At 40.5% G+C, this 15,702-nt stretch overlaps 1 protein-coding gene across 3 annotated transcripts in view; it reads left to right on the forward strand.

Annotated features, from left to right (window-relative positions):
- Window positions 1-15,702, forward strand: part of DAAM1 (dishevelled associated activator of morphogenesis 1) — a 179,351-nt gene that overhangs the window by 99,342 nt on the left and 64,307 nt on the right. For all 3 annotated transcript variants that reach the window (XM_027111387.1, XM_027111385.1, XM_027111386.1), the window contains exon 4: window positions 10,702-10,773. In XM_027111387.1, the coding sequence (XP_026967188.1) occupies window positions 10,702-10,773 (72 nt within the window). The remainder of the gene's footprint in view (window positions 1-10,701; window positions 10,774-15,702) is intronic.

Below are 15,702 nucleotides of genomic sequence, written 5' to 3' on the forward strand. Positions count from 1 at the left end.
AGATGTTTAGGCTCCAGTCATATTCCATGCCGTGAAATGCTTTGCCAAAGAAGTGACTTATTAAAATAAATAAAATAAATGTCTCGTAGTTTGGAAAGTGGACTGTAAAGTCTCAGCTTTTAGTTCTAGGTAAGGATTGTGGCTATTTTCTTAACTATATTAGCACATGAAATGCATTTTCCCCCAGGATCCTGTAGCATATGACTTTTAAGATTTCAATTCTGTAAAGTCAGCCAAGGCTTTTTCAGGAAAGAAGAGGGTGTTGAAACAGGCTGGGCCTCTGAGCTGTTTAAGAAATGTAGCTGGCTTCTTTACTCTCAGAGTCACATTGTTACTCTTTGTTTCACTGCTGGGATTCCCACAGAGAGACTAGATGTCTTTAAAGTGGCACTCTTTTCTTGCTTTTCTGATGTAGGTGATTTTGGGGAGAACAAAAATGATAGCTGGCCGAGAAGTAGCACAAGCCTGATTTTTTTTTTTTTAAGGGAACAGTGGTCAAGCGTAGTTTTCTTTCTGGCTGGGGGTGGGGTTAGGGGAGGTGGGGAGAGGGTCTAAACTCACTGAGTTCACTGCTCTTTTTGGTGAGCAGTACAAGAAGTCTCTTAGAAGTACTCCAGCTATTTGCCCAGCAAATTTCTGGGGAGGATAGACGACCAGGTGCATCTGTGGGTATAAGGGGGATAGAGTAGAACAGTCTCAGTGGATGCACAAATAGAAACCATGCCACACAGACTAGACAAGGCAACGGAAACAGGTAGAATTGAGGTGAAGTGGTCAGGATAGGGTAGGTGTTCTTCAGCAAAAGCTTTGGGCAAGCCTGAGCATTTGTGTAATTTAGGTGTGAGAGTCTGGTGCAAGGTGTTAGTCATACAGCTTGGCTTCCACCTTAACACCTTTGTAGACTACGTCCTCTTCAACCAGGCAGGACTTCAACCAGTCATACAACCAGTCATACATATTTTATCTTGCTAAACTGTAGTTATATTGAAATGCCAGGAAAAAAATTGCTGAATGTTCTGTATATAGCACTCTTCAGAGTGATCTCCACTTTTCACTATCTTTGAGCTATTTAACAAATCTGCAAATTGTTTAAAAAAAACTGATAGCAACTCAAATGATTCTTGTCCATTGAAGTAACTTGTGTCTGATGCAATTGATTATCGCCGTATTGACCAGTTTTGCATCTATTTGTAAACCAATGTTCATACATATCTTTGCTCTTTGAATTTTCTTTTGAACCTGTTGTAACATCTTACTGGTTCTCTCTCATTCATTAATGAGTTCAACAAAATCTTTGACCTGAGTTCATGCCATGATTTTACCTTTAAAAAAAATTATCCTTTATCAGTACAGAATTTTAACTCAGGGAGAACTGATAGAGGGGCTACCTTATTTTAAGTAATCTGAGATCTTCTATCAAATTTTAAACAAGTACATCGTATGATAGTGGGAAGCCCTCTATGAGAAAACATGCATTGTATATCAGTTTTACTGAACTTTGTATCTGCATCCACCAGAGAAGGGGAAGAAGCAGAGCTCAGGAGGTCAGAAGAGGTGTCAGGCTTCATACATGGAAGAAGCTCCTATGATGTTTGAAGAGATGCACGTACAGGTGGGGAACAGGGACGGCAGATGTATAATCCAGAGACCTGAAAAACAGTGCCCTAAAGGAGCCTAAACTTCCCTAAAGTTTCTGGCGGCTAGTGAGCCTAGGTTCTGTTTCATTTCTGTTAACTTATATTTATGTTTTAGAGATAAAGTGTCCTCAGTCTTATAGTAAGAAACCCAATTTTACTATTGAGTTTATGTCTAACTTTTTAAAAATATGTATGCTTGATAAAATGAGGACTATCCATGTTGACCTCTGTTTCATGTGTCTTTTATTCTAAATCATAAATATTATTTTTTGTGGACCATCAGGAAAGCAAGACCTTGTTCTGTTTCCCCTTGGAGAGACATTCTGGTCGGATATCTTCCCAGTGCCCTTTCAGTAGAGACTGTGTAGAGTTGAACATCACCGACAAGCATGTGAGAAGAGCCCTTTCATAGCAATTCAGATGGATGTATTGGGGTTATTTTTTCAAGTAGTAGACATGTGGGTGTGATGACATTATGGAAAATTTGAGATTTATTTATGAATTGAGGAAGATAAACATTTGCTATTCAGTCAGTGGAGAATTTTTGGCCTGGTTAGGAGATGACTTTGGGAGGACATCATAGCTTTATTCAAATCATTTCTATATTTGCTGGGTTATTGTTCATAGGAGAAATTAGACTTATTCCATGTAGTTCCCAAGGGCAAAACTAAGGCCAACAAGTGCTTGAAGTTACAAGAAGACATCTGTCAATTCAGTTATGAGGTGAATTTTCTGACAGTCGGTGAGAGTGCTGGTTCCAAACAATTGTGGACCTTTGAAGCCTTCTTTCAGAGAACATATGATCGATCACCAACCGGTGACCTTCTATAAGGGGTCCCTGTGAGGAGAAACTCAAACTAGGGTGTCTCTAGGGTCAAAGACCTAGCTATGTAATTCCATGATGGCTTGCCTTAAAAACATACAGATGTTTTGTAGCATCAGGAAAAATGGGGAAGGAAGTTTGCTCTTCTTCTGTGATTCTAAATGCTAAATGTGAAAGCCATTGTTATCGCGAGTCACCCTCCAGTCTTTCCAGAAAATGACTGACATTCTAGGCTTAGGAGGAGGTGTTGGATTTCCTGGCAGATGCAGAAGATGCTGTTCTGTAATCAGTCCTTGTGTGGGCCCAACCGGATTTGGGCAGCAGATGCATTGGATGTGTAATTGTGGCAGTGGCCAAAAAATGTAACCAGGCTTGGCAGTCCCAGGAACCACATGACTATCTTGAAATGTGACAACATAGGAAGTATTTTTTGAAACCAACTGCCTGCCTTTGGCAAACTTCGGTTATAGGATATAGTTTCAGCCCACTGCCAGGGGTCAGAGGTAAGTGCTGGAAGGACTGAGTAAAGCTACTGTCTCAGGAGTTCAGGTTTGTGGACCCTACAAGGTTTTCTCTTCCCGATGAATGAAGAACAAGAGGGAAAGAGTTGGAGGCAAATATCAGGATTTAAAGGACCTAATGATTCTGTGCTGTTTTTAAAAGTGAGATTTCAGGAAGCAGTGAGCGTGGTAAGAAGGTACACTTTTCAGGCATGGCAGGTCCTGCTCCTTCTCTTGCAGAAATGCACATTACTGGGCAAGTTCCACACACTTATGTGCTCATCCTAACTTTTAATTGGGGCTGTTGGACACAGAGTGGCTTCGAGGAGAGGAGAAAGCATGGAAAATAGTTGGTGACCAACTAAGAATTTTGATGTACTCCCGCTCTCTTGAGAGCCAAGCTTAATATAGCACAGGGTTTGGCAAACTATGGCTCGTGGGTCAAATCTGGCCAATAACCTGTTTTTGTAAAGAAAGTGTTACTAAAACATGGCAGGGCTCACTCTTTAAGTGTTATCTATAGCTGCTTTCACGCTGTACAAGGGCAGAGTTGAACTTGAGTAGTTGCAACAGACTGTGGTCTACAAAGCCGAAAATACGTATGATCAGGCCCTTCACAGAAGAAGCTGGCTGTACCATACTTCATCATGGCCATCTTTCAAGAAGATGCTAATTATACTACTATTGAGCTAGAAGGGGAAGTTAGCAGAAGTCATTAGCAAGGCCTTCTGCAAAATATTTTTCCATCTTCCATCCTACCTGCTCTTCCTTCCCTGTTCCTTGGACCTGGTCTCACCCACATTGTCATCTGTTTCCTATCATTCACCTGAATTTATTAGATGCCACACACATCATGGAGACATACCTAATAGAATAAAATATTTTGACCTGTCTGGCGCTTTCTGCCTAGTATTCTATAAAAATTCTAGGTATAGAGTGAATTTATTTAACATCTGTTGTGTTCATTAGTATATGGGGCTGAACCCATGAAATCCAGAATATGAATGACAGTTTCATGCAACAGGTGACTATTTTGATCATTAACAAGGTGTAGCATTTCTTGAGCCTATATGATCATAGTTAACATGTTTTCTAAGAGAATCTTCTTTAAAAAGGGAACAGGTTTTTATTAGTGTTTAGTTGCCTTTGTCCTGTAATGAACATTATCAGAATGAAGTTTACTTTGTATCATACTGAAATAGTACCTTTCTGCTGTTGAAATTCATTTAGTTAAACCTTAGTTTGTCTCTACTGTTTTTGAGTTAATGGTACTATTATATATCGCTATAGAAGATTTTTAGCCAATCTAGACGGTTAAATGGTGTGTCTTTATTTCCTAACAAGTATTATCTAAGAACCTCATGGGTTTGTAACTGAATGGATATTTATGGCCTTTGCTGGCCAAGTGCATGTTGCTTCTGCCTGTGATTTGTGGTCTAGTGAACAGCCACAGAACGTGTCCTTTACAATTGATTGACCTTTGCACAGCCTATTTTGGGCCTTCTAAGAGCATCTTAAACTAAAGAAAAACTGTACCAGGTCGTACATACTATTACTTGATCCTATTGGAAATTTTCCCTGTGGTAATTTCAAAAGAAGTATTCTTTACATTAAGACTTCATGTTTAAACTGCACTTTGAGACCCACTTATGTCACTGAAAGACTTCAGCTGCTACCAAGAAATTGTTTGCAACACAAATATGTAAGTGTGGAAATTTTAGAAAGTGTTAGCCTGCTTTGGGTACATACATCTTAGCCCAGATCATTCAATTTCTTTGTCTGCATAAACAGCTGATATTAGGGTTAATAGTCTGTTTTAGAAATAGAAAATCCAGTAAGAGGAGATAATTAGAGAAATGTTTTAAAATAATTTGCTGTAGGGAGCAGAGGGGTGCCCCAGGGATAGAGAACAGAAACACCGCAAATGTTGCAGAGTTTCGACCTGATGTTGCTCATGTCACACAGAACATTAGAAAAAGCAGAGTTCTTGTCCTAACAGAACACGTAATGCTTTCAAACTTACTTCTATTTTAATTGTGAAAATAGTGCATGTTCTTAGTAAAATGACAGTTTGAATCATACAGAAGTTTATAAGTAAAAGACTTTTCCTACTGCTACCCAGGGGGTAGCCATTGTTAAATTTTATTATATCTATTTCCAGAAATGTTTGTCTGTAGTGTACATATTTTTTCTATAGATGGAAAATAATATTTTAAAGCATTTTTTCCCTTCATAATATACTTGGTCATTTTTAATATCATTACACAACTCTACTTCATTCTTTGCTACTGCTACAAAGTAGTTTATTCAGCCATTCCCCTTTCCATATACTTGTTAACTTTATTATATGCTAATTCAAACAGCACTGCAGTGAAACAAATCTTTGTAATATGTAACTGTGCAAGTGTAATCATGGACTAAATTCCTGAAAGTAGACTGACAAAGGCTGTGTGTGTTTTAAATGTGAACAATTACTGACAAAATTTACCTCCAAACTGCTCCAATTTTTTCAGTGCTAGTAACAAGGACTTAGAATAGCCATAGCTGGAGATCCTTAAAGAGTATCATTATCATCCTAGCTAACATTTATTGAGCACTTCTGTGTGTACTGTTCCCAGATCTTTATTTACTTGTATTAACTTATTAAATCATCACAATGACCCTATGAGGTAGGCACCCCTTTTACAGAAAAGGAAACTAAAATTGAGTCACATGCAGAGGTTACTTACCTTGCCTGCCTAGAAGTCACTTAAGGTAGCGAGTGGCTGAGGATTCAAATGCCTGTCTGTTGATGGTGGTAGAAGAAGTGGAATACAGTCAGCTTGGATTGATAGAGAGAGGATAGTGAAGCGAGAGACAGAAGTCTGGGATATAGCTGTGAATGCTTACTTCAGAAAGAGTGCAGACAAATGAATAATGCAAAATTTATTCTTATGGGCAGACTGATGCTGAGAAAAACAAATGTACTGTCGAACATTTAAAGAGAATGGGGGAGGATCTCTTGGATTTTTTTTTTTTAGTAGCCACTGACCAGAGATACAGAGTGAATAATGTGTCAGTCGGAAATGAAGTGAGGTTAGAAATAGACTATGTATTTCTTAACCTTCTAAATGAGTTGGTTGATTAGAACCTGATCTAAAAAGACAAAAAAAAAAAAAAAAAAATCAATGTTCTTGAAGGTCCCTTGCACTGTACAAGTTCCCTTTACTAGCAAAGAGTTTTTTTGTTTTGTTGTTTTTTCAGAGTTTGAGATTGTAGGAGCAAAGTGGAAAACCAAGAAAAGAGGTTAAAGCTGTAGTCAGTGCAGGTTGAAAGCAAAGGCAGTGTCAAAGTGCCCATCCAGCAGGAAATTTTGTCCATGAATACTCTCTTATTGACGACTATCAAGCTCCTAAGAAAACAGGATGAGTTGGATTAGACAAATAATAAAATAATTAACGTTGAGGAGTTTTTTTCCCCCTCTAATTACCTTGTCAAGGAATTAGCTGTTGAAAGTTAAGGGTTTTGTAACTTAGTCACTGAACAACATAATTTTTTTTTTAATTACTGATTTTAAAAATTGGGCCCTCAAACTAAATATAGTAACAAACTGTGTTTTCCATGGCATCTCACTATTAGAGGCTTGTAGACTCTTAGAGCTTGTAGGGACTTTAGAAATGGTCTAGTCTCACCTCTTGTTTTGAACAGAAGAAAAACAAGGCCCAAAGATATTCAAGCTTAGCAAGAGATGCTGATTGAATAAACCAACAAGTAAGTTCTGGAACCTCATCTTTGCATGGCCTATCTGGTCATTTTTCCATCATACCATCTCTCTGAATATAAGTGATGTTTGCACATATTCTCAAAAACCAGTTATCAGTGGAGAATTTAATAACATAAAATGTTTATATCAATTCAATTCTAATTAATTTAATAGATCCTCTAAAGATAGGCATATATCTTAAATGCTTATTACATTTCAAGAAGAAACAAAACTAGATATTAATATGAATTATCCATTCTGTAGGTAGAACGAAAAGAGCATTTAATGTGATTGCTAGAACTTGTATTCCCATAGGACAACCTTCTCTAGGTGTCTTTAAGGGTTACCTACAATCTGTTTTAAAAGAGAGGGGAAAAGCAACTTTTTAAAAGAACAGAATGAAGGCAGTATTCTTGCTTATTAGAGAAAAGTTCTAATGGAATCACTGAAATAGGTAGCCAAAAGTAGGGTTAGAGGGGTACGGTTTAGTGAGGGTTTTGTTTACAATTTCAGTGTCCACAGCTGGTCAGTGCTATGGGCTCATCTTCAGGGGCTCTTGAGAAATCCCCATGAAGACAGCCGATAACATGACCTGTATAACAGAACGGGAGAACAAGTTAGGGAAAAGCTTCTTAAGTACTGTCTGCATGCACACATTACAACGATAGATGAGGTGTTGATAGAGGGGCAGAAGAGTTCCCACAGAAAGTCTAGAGAGAGGGTTCAGAGGTAGCCCGGGTAAGACATCAGGCCTTAGAATAATATTCAGAAATGTTGAATGTAGCAAAAGTAGCACTAAGGGTTTAGGGAGAGGTGAACTCATTTTTGGCCGCTAACCATGTTTGAGTCTCTTATAGTGAAGTGGTGAAGAGTGAAAAGCCAGCTTTGCACTCAATGTGTATTGCTTGTGGTTAACCTGAGGTCTAATCTTAGGAAAGAGGTTGCCATGATTCTTTCCCACTGCCTCTGAATTTCCAGCAGGATGACCTTTAGCAACGCATCTGTCCTCCCTTTACTTCTGTTTCCTCTTCGGTAAAATGAGTATAATGACAGCATCTACCTCACAGGGTAAATTAAATGAAGAGCGCAGTGAGTAGAACAGCGTTTGATGCATGGTAAGCTCTGTATGTGCTGGATATTACAGTTGCTTCTATTACAACTACAGTAGTACAGTTTATACAAGCTTGTGTATTTTTCCACTTGTTTCTCTAGAACAAGTAAATAGAACCAAGACAGATGACTCAAAGAATAATACGTGTTTGAGGTTAGTAATACAGAGGACCCACCCTTCCAGGAATATTATACATGTTACCCTTCCATCAGTGATCTCTTTCATGGACTTTTTAGGAGAAAGTCTCCCCCTTGGCAAGTCTCTGTGTCCAGTGCTCTTTCGGGGACCTCGGAGAACAATTGCGTTCAGATCCTTCTGGCCTGTGTCTGTGTATCACTGCAGACTCCAGAAGCCACACAAAGGAGGGGGAGATTTGGTTCACAGGGATGAGCTTCTCTTGGCTACTGTAGCACACATCTGTATAGAAGGACCAGGGAAATACACTGCTAAAATGAAGAACTCTGAGGAGTACCTCCCGCCCTCAGGGATGTAGTGATAACACTTAGTATTTTTACGAGAAGCTTTCACGTATGTTAGCTCATTTTATTTTCTCAGCACTGGGGGCATGTAAAATAAAAATGAAGCTTTCTTCCCCTTATTTTGACTGCAGTATCTAGATCTACTCTTAATCTGTTTACATTATTTTAAAAGCATTTTCAGAGTGTAGAGATTTCTCTCTGTATACTAATCTTAAGCTTCTAAAATGATCTCTTTTCAGTAACCAGGACTTAATAGCTTACAGCAGGCTCTCATGGGACCCCAGACATGGGATGTGATTTTGTCGTAATTTTGGAAATTTGCCCTAGATTGAGGGACTAGAAAGATCTGGCACCTTCTATTTCATTTTATAGGTTCAAATACCATTGAATATCACTGTGGGTTTTGGCTTGCTGAAAACATTGGTAACAATGGGGTTTTGCAAACTTTAATACTCCATTTTAATAGGAGAGAAGTGTTCAGCATTTACGCTACCATTGTAGCTATTTTATTAACATGTTAAATAATAATCAGGGGCTGTTCTAAAAACTCATCAGATTTCCTAAGCTTTTTAAAGCCATGGAAGTGTAATCCAGTCCAACTTCAAAGCTGCTGCTCTAGCCTTTGTCCCCATGATCTGGGATGTTCAGTCTCCAGATGAAATTCATGCAACTCCCTGAGTTCAGATATCAGTTACTGCCAGCTTTCAAGGCACTGTAAGCAACAGTTACTTTGCCCCCTTTTCCTGGCTACTTAAAGACTAGTTTTGAAATTGTTTCTTTTATCTCACTAGAGTAGACCTGCCTAGAAAGATTTGTTTAGAGAAAGTTTGTTTCTCTTCTTTTAGGTAGAGTGTAGGACTGAAATTAATAGCCCTACCTTGAAGCCGGTATCCCAAGGATGGGGATCCTGACGTAGTAAATAGGTAGTAACTACTTCATTGTCCGGTAGCAGCTCTGTGTACCTGGCCCAGCTCTTCTCCAAGGGGACAGGAGATGCCGATTATACTAAGGTGTTCTCTGAATGTGAAGCTAGAGAAGAGCTGAAATTTTCCCCTTCAAGTTTGTTTGGTCACACAAATGACTTGGAGCCACACAGGTTTGCAAACATGCATGGAAATCTCCCACCACAATGCCATCTTCAAGTGGACTCAATGCTCCAATGGAGCAGAGGCCACAGCCACCTGATTTGAGGGGGAGGTGTGAGCTCAGGCTGGCACAGAGCGCCCATCCACAGAAGCTCTGGGGGCTCTGGTGCTGGCTTCAAGTCACCCTGATTTGTAAGATGCAGGATTGACTGGAGCGGTTTAGGAATGGGTCCCTGAATTCCTTGGGTTTCAGTTCTCTTCAGTTCAGGTATGTTACATTTTCTCAAGCTGTCATGGCATGAGGGCTGGACTTGGGACTAATGTATGTTCTTTCTGTTACCTTCCATCCAATGTCGGGCTTTATGTTACCTCCTCATCTGAAGCAGTATCATCTACTTTTGGTCACATCAAATGAGACCTTTCTTCAAAATTTTTACTGTCTGCTGGAGTCTGAACAAACTAATGGAAAAAAGTCCAGTTGACAATTGGCCAAGTCCAGTGGTCATTTTTAAATTTATTTATTTATTTATTTTTGGCTGCATTGGGTCTTCGTTGGTGTGCACGGGCTTTCTCTAGTTGTGGCGAGCGGGGGCAACTCTTCGTTGTGGTGCACAGGCTTCTCATTGCGGTGGCTTCTCTTGTTGCGGAGCACAGGCTCTAGGCGCGCGGGCTTCAGTAGTTATAGCACGCTGGCTCAGTAGTTGTGGCTCGCGGGCTCTAGAGTGCAGGCTCAGTAGTTGTGGCACACGGGCTTAGTTGCTCTGCGGCATGTGGGATCTTCCCGGACCAGGGCTCGAACCCGTGTCCCCTGCATTGGTGGGCGGATTCTTAACCACTGCGCTGCCAGGGAATCCCCCTGTGGTCATGGTTAAAGGCAGCTTTTCCTCTTTTGTGGACTTCATCCAGACGTGTAGTGCAGCAATACCGTCCTCAGTGCGACACAGTACCTAGAGATCCTTTGTCCTTGCAACAAACACAGAGCCCTTCCCAATGTTATTGCGCCCCTGAAGGAAAACAGCATCATACCATGTGTGGCTAAGTTCCCATGTCAACTCCCCTTGAACGCTGGTTCAGAAAATGTCCCCTTTGTCACACCTAATTCTGACTTCAGCACTCTCTGTGGAAATTGGATCAGGAAGACCACCCTGATCAAGGGGACAGTCTGATGATTTAAAGCTAACATTAAAAGACAAATATCTTGTATCTCAGTGTCTTCTAATGGTTTGTGTGGGCCATTGTCTAGAGGCTCTGGAAGTCAGATGTGCTTGTGGCTGTTGTGTATATACATCTGGTGGTATATCACTTTTTTTTTCTTTCTCTTTAGGACCAGGAAGAAAACAAGGGAGCAACAAGTTGGCCTGAATTCTACATTGATCAGCTCAATTCCATGGCTGCTGTAGGTATCCTTTCTGTTCTTCAACTCACAGTTTAAAATGCAAGTTTAGTACAAAGCGCACAGTTGCACAATAAGTATTCACTTGAGTAAGAACCACCAAATGTCATTATCTTTCCAAACTCTATTCCAAACGCTCAGTGTTGGGGAGAAAGGGGAGGCAGGAGTGGTATTTGGCAAAATGATTTTTTTCCAGTATGTTTTAAATAAAATCAGCACATACTAAAATATAAGTGAGTTTAATGTTATTAGAGGAAATGTAATCATAAATCTGGCCTCTGTTCAACTTTAACTTGCAATTGTTCCTACCAATCATTTGGAACTTTGATAGGGCAGCACCATTCTAAAAGTTAATACTATTTAAGAATAGTACAATGAAACTATCCCTTCACTGTTCTCATCCTTTTTTTTTTTTTTAAACGGAGGACTTAGTTCCTGGGTTCTTGATCTTAGAGGGTACGAAGGTACTCTTTTACTCGTACAAATAAGAAAAAATTTCATGGAATACGTGGTTTAGTGGCAAGGCATAATAATGATAATGCTGAGATATCCTTGGGAAATCTTCAGTATGTGGATTTTTGGTTCAGTAATTGATGAAAATGCATTCTCAGTGTCTAAAATAATGCATTCTGATCACATAGATGTCTCTGTGATGTCAGAGTTTTGAGCTGCTTAGGGGCGTCTGTCGATCCAGCAAAAATACACAGCAGAAAACATGTCATCAACATTCGAGCCTTAATAGGCTGAATCTTGTTCACATTGATAAAGCTTGGAGGCTGCTCACAGGAGAGCAGTCTTTGCCTCCGTGGACACACGATTTTAAGAGTTAATCTGTTAGGCTTAACTTTGAGTTTATTATATTCAAGCAGATGATAGCTTCCATAATACTTTCTCTACCTCTCCTTTTCCTGCCATCCACAGAGCCCTTGTGGAGAATTCATTTCTTGTCACTTAGAACAAACATTCTAGATTGTCTAATATTTTGCTGCTGCTGCAACAGTTAAAAACTGACTACTATATGTGAATCATTCACACTTTTGCTAAATTTTCAGAGGCCTTGACTTTTAGTAACTTCCTCTTTTCTAGCTTTTTCTTTGAAGATGCTGCTTCTGCTGTCACATGATGAATAATAAGCACCATGGTAAACAGGGCTGTATAAATTATAGAAGAAACTGCATAAGCTTTTGCCCCAAGGGTTTCTCTAAAAGCACAGCAGAAAAGAACAGAAAATAACCACCAAGTCCTTATAACAGGCATTCTACACAACAGCAAAGATGAGAAAAGAGTGATCTCAGCATTTGTATGAATATGTTATCAGAACATGAGTCTTGTGATAACCATCAGGGATTTTTCTACATCCGCCGAAGCAATTATAATATAGAGTCATTTACAATTCCTGCACATAAAGGTTATTTTCTGAATTTTTTAAAAAAATTTATTTATTTTTGGCTGTGTTGGGTCTTCATTGCTGTGCGCCGGCTTTCTCTAGTTGTGGTGAGCAGGGGCTACTCTTCGTTGTGGTGCGTGGGCTTCTCATTGCAGTGGCTTCTCTTGTTGCAGAGCGTGGGCTCTAGGCATGCGGGCTTCAGCAGTTGTGGAGTGTGGGCTTCAGTAGTTGTGGCTCGCGGGCTCTAGAGCGCAGGCTCAATAGTTGTGGTGCACAGGCTTAGTTACTCCGCGGCACGTGGGATCTTCCCAGACCAGGGATCAAACCCATGTCCCCTGCATTGGCAGGTGGATTCTTAACCTCTGCGCCACCGGGGAAGTCCCTATTTTCTGAATTCTTGTTCTTGGCTGTTAGGGTAAAAACAAGCGGTCAGGCAGGCTGTCTCTCTTTCTAATTAAGTCAGCCTTATTTGATGTCTAACAAGGGAAGTTGCTCCTTTGTTAATGAATTCACTTCTATCAATGGAGAAGTACTAAATAACATGGATTTTTCCTTTCTTCAAATTTTGGGACAGTTAGGTTAATTTGTCCTTTAGTGACTTACTCCATGCCTTTTCTGGATTCAGCCTGACTCGTTTCCTGCCCTAGAGGGTGTGTGATGTGCTGGTATGTGACACTTCTTCAAGAGCCTCCCTTCTCCTTCATCTAGCTCCTTGGACAACCTTTTGCTACATTCATGAGTCATCTACATTTTAATTATATGTGCTTCCTAATCGAAAGCCCTCTCTAAGAGTATCATTTCCAGGCTCTTAAATTGTCACTTTGCTCTTCTTTATGGGTTAAACACCTCACAAAGCTTTCTAATGCTTGAAGGACAGAGCCAGCATCGTTCCAGGGTTAAGGGTAGAAGCCATTACAACAGGTGATGAAATAATGAGGCCTCACCACTCTTGCATCTGTAAAGGAGCAAGGAGGCCTGATGAGACCAGAAACTCTAGGCTGAGTTTTCTGGTTTTTTCACCCTCTCTGTGGCCACCACATCCTCCCATAGTTCTAGCCAATCTCTCTGGAGAATTCCTGGCAGCACACAGCAGAAATCCTAAGACATTATCCCTGGGGACTGGAAAGGCACATGACTCCTCCAGATCCTTTCCTGGCCTGGCAGCTAAGCTCTTTGGCTGTCTGCTTTGGGAATTGTCGAAGGGGGGGTTATCCACATTTTCATCATCCACTGTCTTCAGCATCAGTAGCGGCTACTGCTGTTGAGTGTGCCTCATGTAACAGGCACTTTACATGCTGTTTTAAATCCTTACAAGCACCCTATCCTCTAAGTGCTATTTATAGATAAGGAGTCTGAGACTCAGAGAAAGGTTACCTTGCCCAAGGTCATCTCATTTGGAAGTGGTAGAGCTGGAATTTAAACCTATCAGTCTAAACTCAGAGACTCCTTTCCAGTTTGCCTCTCACTAACTCAGTTTTTTAAATCCTTTGGCACGTGAAAGAGGCCTGGTAATCCCACCCCACCCCCACCCCCCGCCTCCACCCCCAGCTTTTCTGAGGTGGGACAAGCATCTGGAGAGTCTGATAAGCAGTCCAGGTTGAGAACCGCAGCGCTTACTGGTCTGTGAAGCCCTTTGTGGAACAAGTTCAGTTACTTTGCGGAAGCTTCATAACAAGAATGCTTTGTTCTTTAAAGGACCCCTGAGTGATCTGCTGGCTTTTAATGAGTGAAAAACAATATAATAAAAGAGTGCGTGTTCCAGAGGGACCTGGGCTTTCTTGGTGTGTGGCTTCTGCGTGCAGTCTCAGGGAGCAAGGATGTGAGGTGAAGTTCAGTGTGCTTAGCGGGTTGGCTTATTGATTTCACACCAATGAGATATTTCAAACAGGAGCTTACTTAGTTCCAGACTCCATACCAGGAATGATTTCTGTGCCTGGTTTGCGCATCTCTCTCGGCCCTGCATGTTCCAGTGTAAACCTTAGCAGCTTTGACTGGAAGATCCTCTGCTAGGATGCACTTCGTCCTTTGCCCACTCCTCATGTGAACAGGGCTTTAGTAAGTGCATAGAGCACCCAAGGAGGCCGCCACAAGCCAGTCCAGTGTATGGCAAGGTGCATACTGGATGTCTGGCCTAGCAGCCGTCTTCAGAAATGTAGGCAGATCCCCTTTTCTGTCGAAAAGCTGCAAATTTAGACTTCTCCATAAATGTGAAGCTTGAAAACTTGAGACTCCACATAAATTATTCTATTTCGAAAAGTCACATTAGAATGTCAGGTTCATCTCCGTAACCTCGACTTTCTCAATACAATAAACAATCTTAGATTCAATTCTCATTGTACTACACACAGAGAAGAGTATACTGTCTTCTGTTTTGAGAGGAAAGTAATAGTCCTTATATTGGGGAAGGAAATTCCAATTTAACTTTCTTGACTTTTCATAAATCTCCTAACTCTGCTAGGAAGAATCTTTATGTAGTCTGCCTTTATTTGGAGGTTACACCCTCTCCAAGATTGTTAAAAGGATAAATATATGCATCTTTATTTAGTATTAATGAACCACAATAAGAAACGTGTGTAGTTTTAATTTGGGAGGTTTGGGTGACTAAGCTTAGGAACAAGAAGTGATGTTCATAAAAGTCTTGATTCTGGGCTGCAGATTCAAAGTGATTGCTTAAGCGTCTGAACAAGTTCAGCTGTGCCACAGGAGATTAAATGTACTTGGCTGGATTTGTGCTCAATTTTCCAGGATATGGGTCTCACGGAGCTGTGAAGAAATTCATTGGCTATTTCTGCATGCAGCCTCTTCCCCTACCATCCTCTGGTGACAGCTGTCCGGGCGCATCACCAGCAAGAGGGCAGCTTTAGCAGAAACAATTCAAGTTTACAAAACAAGACTTTACTGATTTTTATTCCACTTGCCATAAATGATACTGATATATGTTTGCTTTGGGCTTCACCATCCTAAGTGTGAAGTCAAATTTAGGTTTTTGTTAGCATTTAGTTACTTAATGCTTGTACTGTTAACTTGAAAAAAATTAAGTAAAGTCACCCCTTGATGATGTGTGGACCTGAAAGAAAGGGAGAGACTGGACCATTGAGACACGTGGATAAGAGCCAGATGTTTTTTTCTGTACCCCAATCTGTCTCCCAACCATGCATTTTGTCAGAATGGGTAACAAGTAAAAAGACTGAGACTGGACAAGCACATGTTAAGAGTAGGAGGAAGGCAAGGGACCCGTGGTTCCGTGGGGTAGAAGCACCTGGGGCCATAAGACTTGGCGATACTTTTAGTACATTTAGGTGATCGTGGCATAAAAGGAATGGAAAAGACTTTTCAACAAGTCTATGAACCTTAATCATTTCTAAAACTTAAGCATTTACTCCAAAGGAATTGTCTATCTTTGTATCAGGTCCAATTTAATCGTTCCTCTTAAAAAATAATTGGATGTAACAAAAAATGTAAAAAATTACACTTTTCTTTTTAAGATTACACTTTTTGACTGAGAAATGGAAGAGGGAGCATGGAAAGATTGCTGCCTGCCTCTC

The sequence above is a fragment of the Aethalodelphis obliquidens genome, unplaced genomic scaffold (genome assembly GCF_003676395.1).
Source record: "Aethalodelphis obliquidens isolate GAN/ISIS:26980383/991018 unplaced genomic scaffold, ASM367639v1 scaffold10, whole genome shotgun sequence".
Taxonomy (NCBI): domain Eukaryota; kingdom Metazoa; phylum Chordata; class Mammalia; order Artiodactyla; family Delphinidae; genus Aethalodelphis; species Aethalodelphis obliquidens.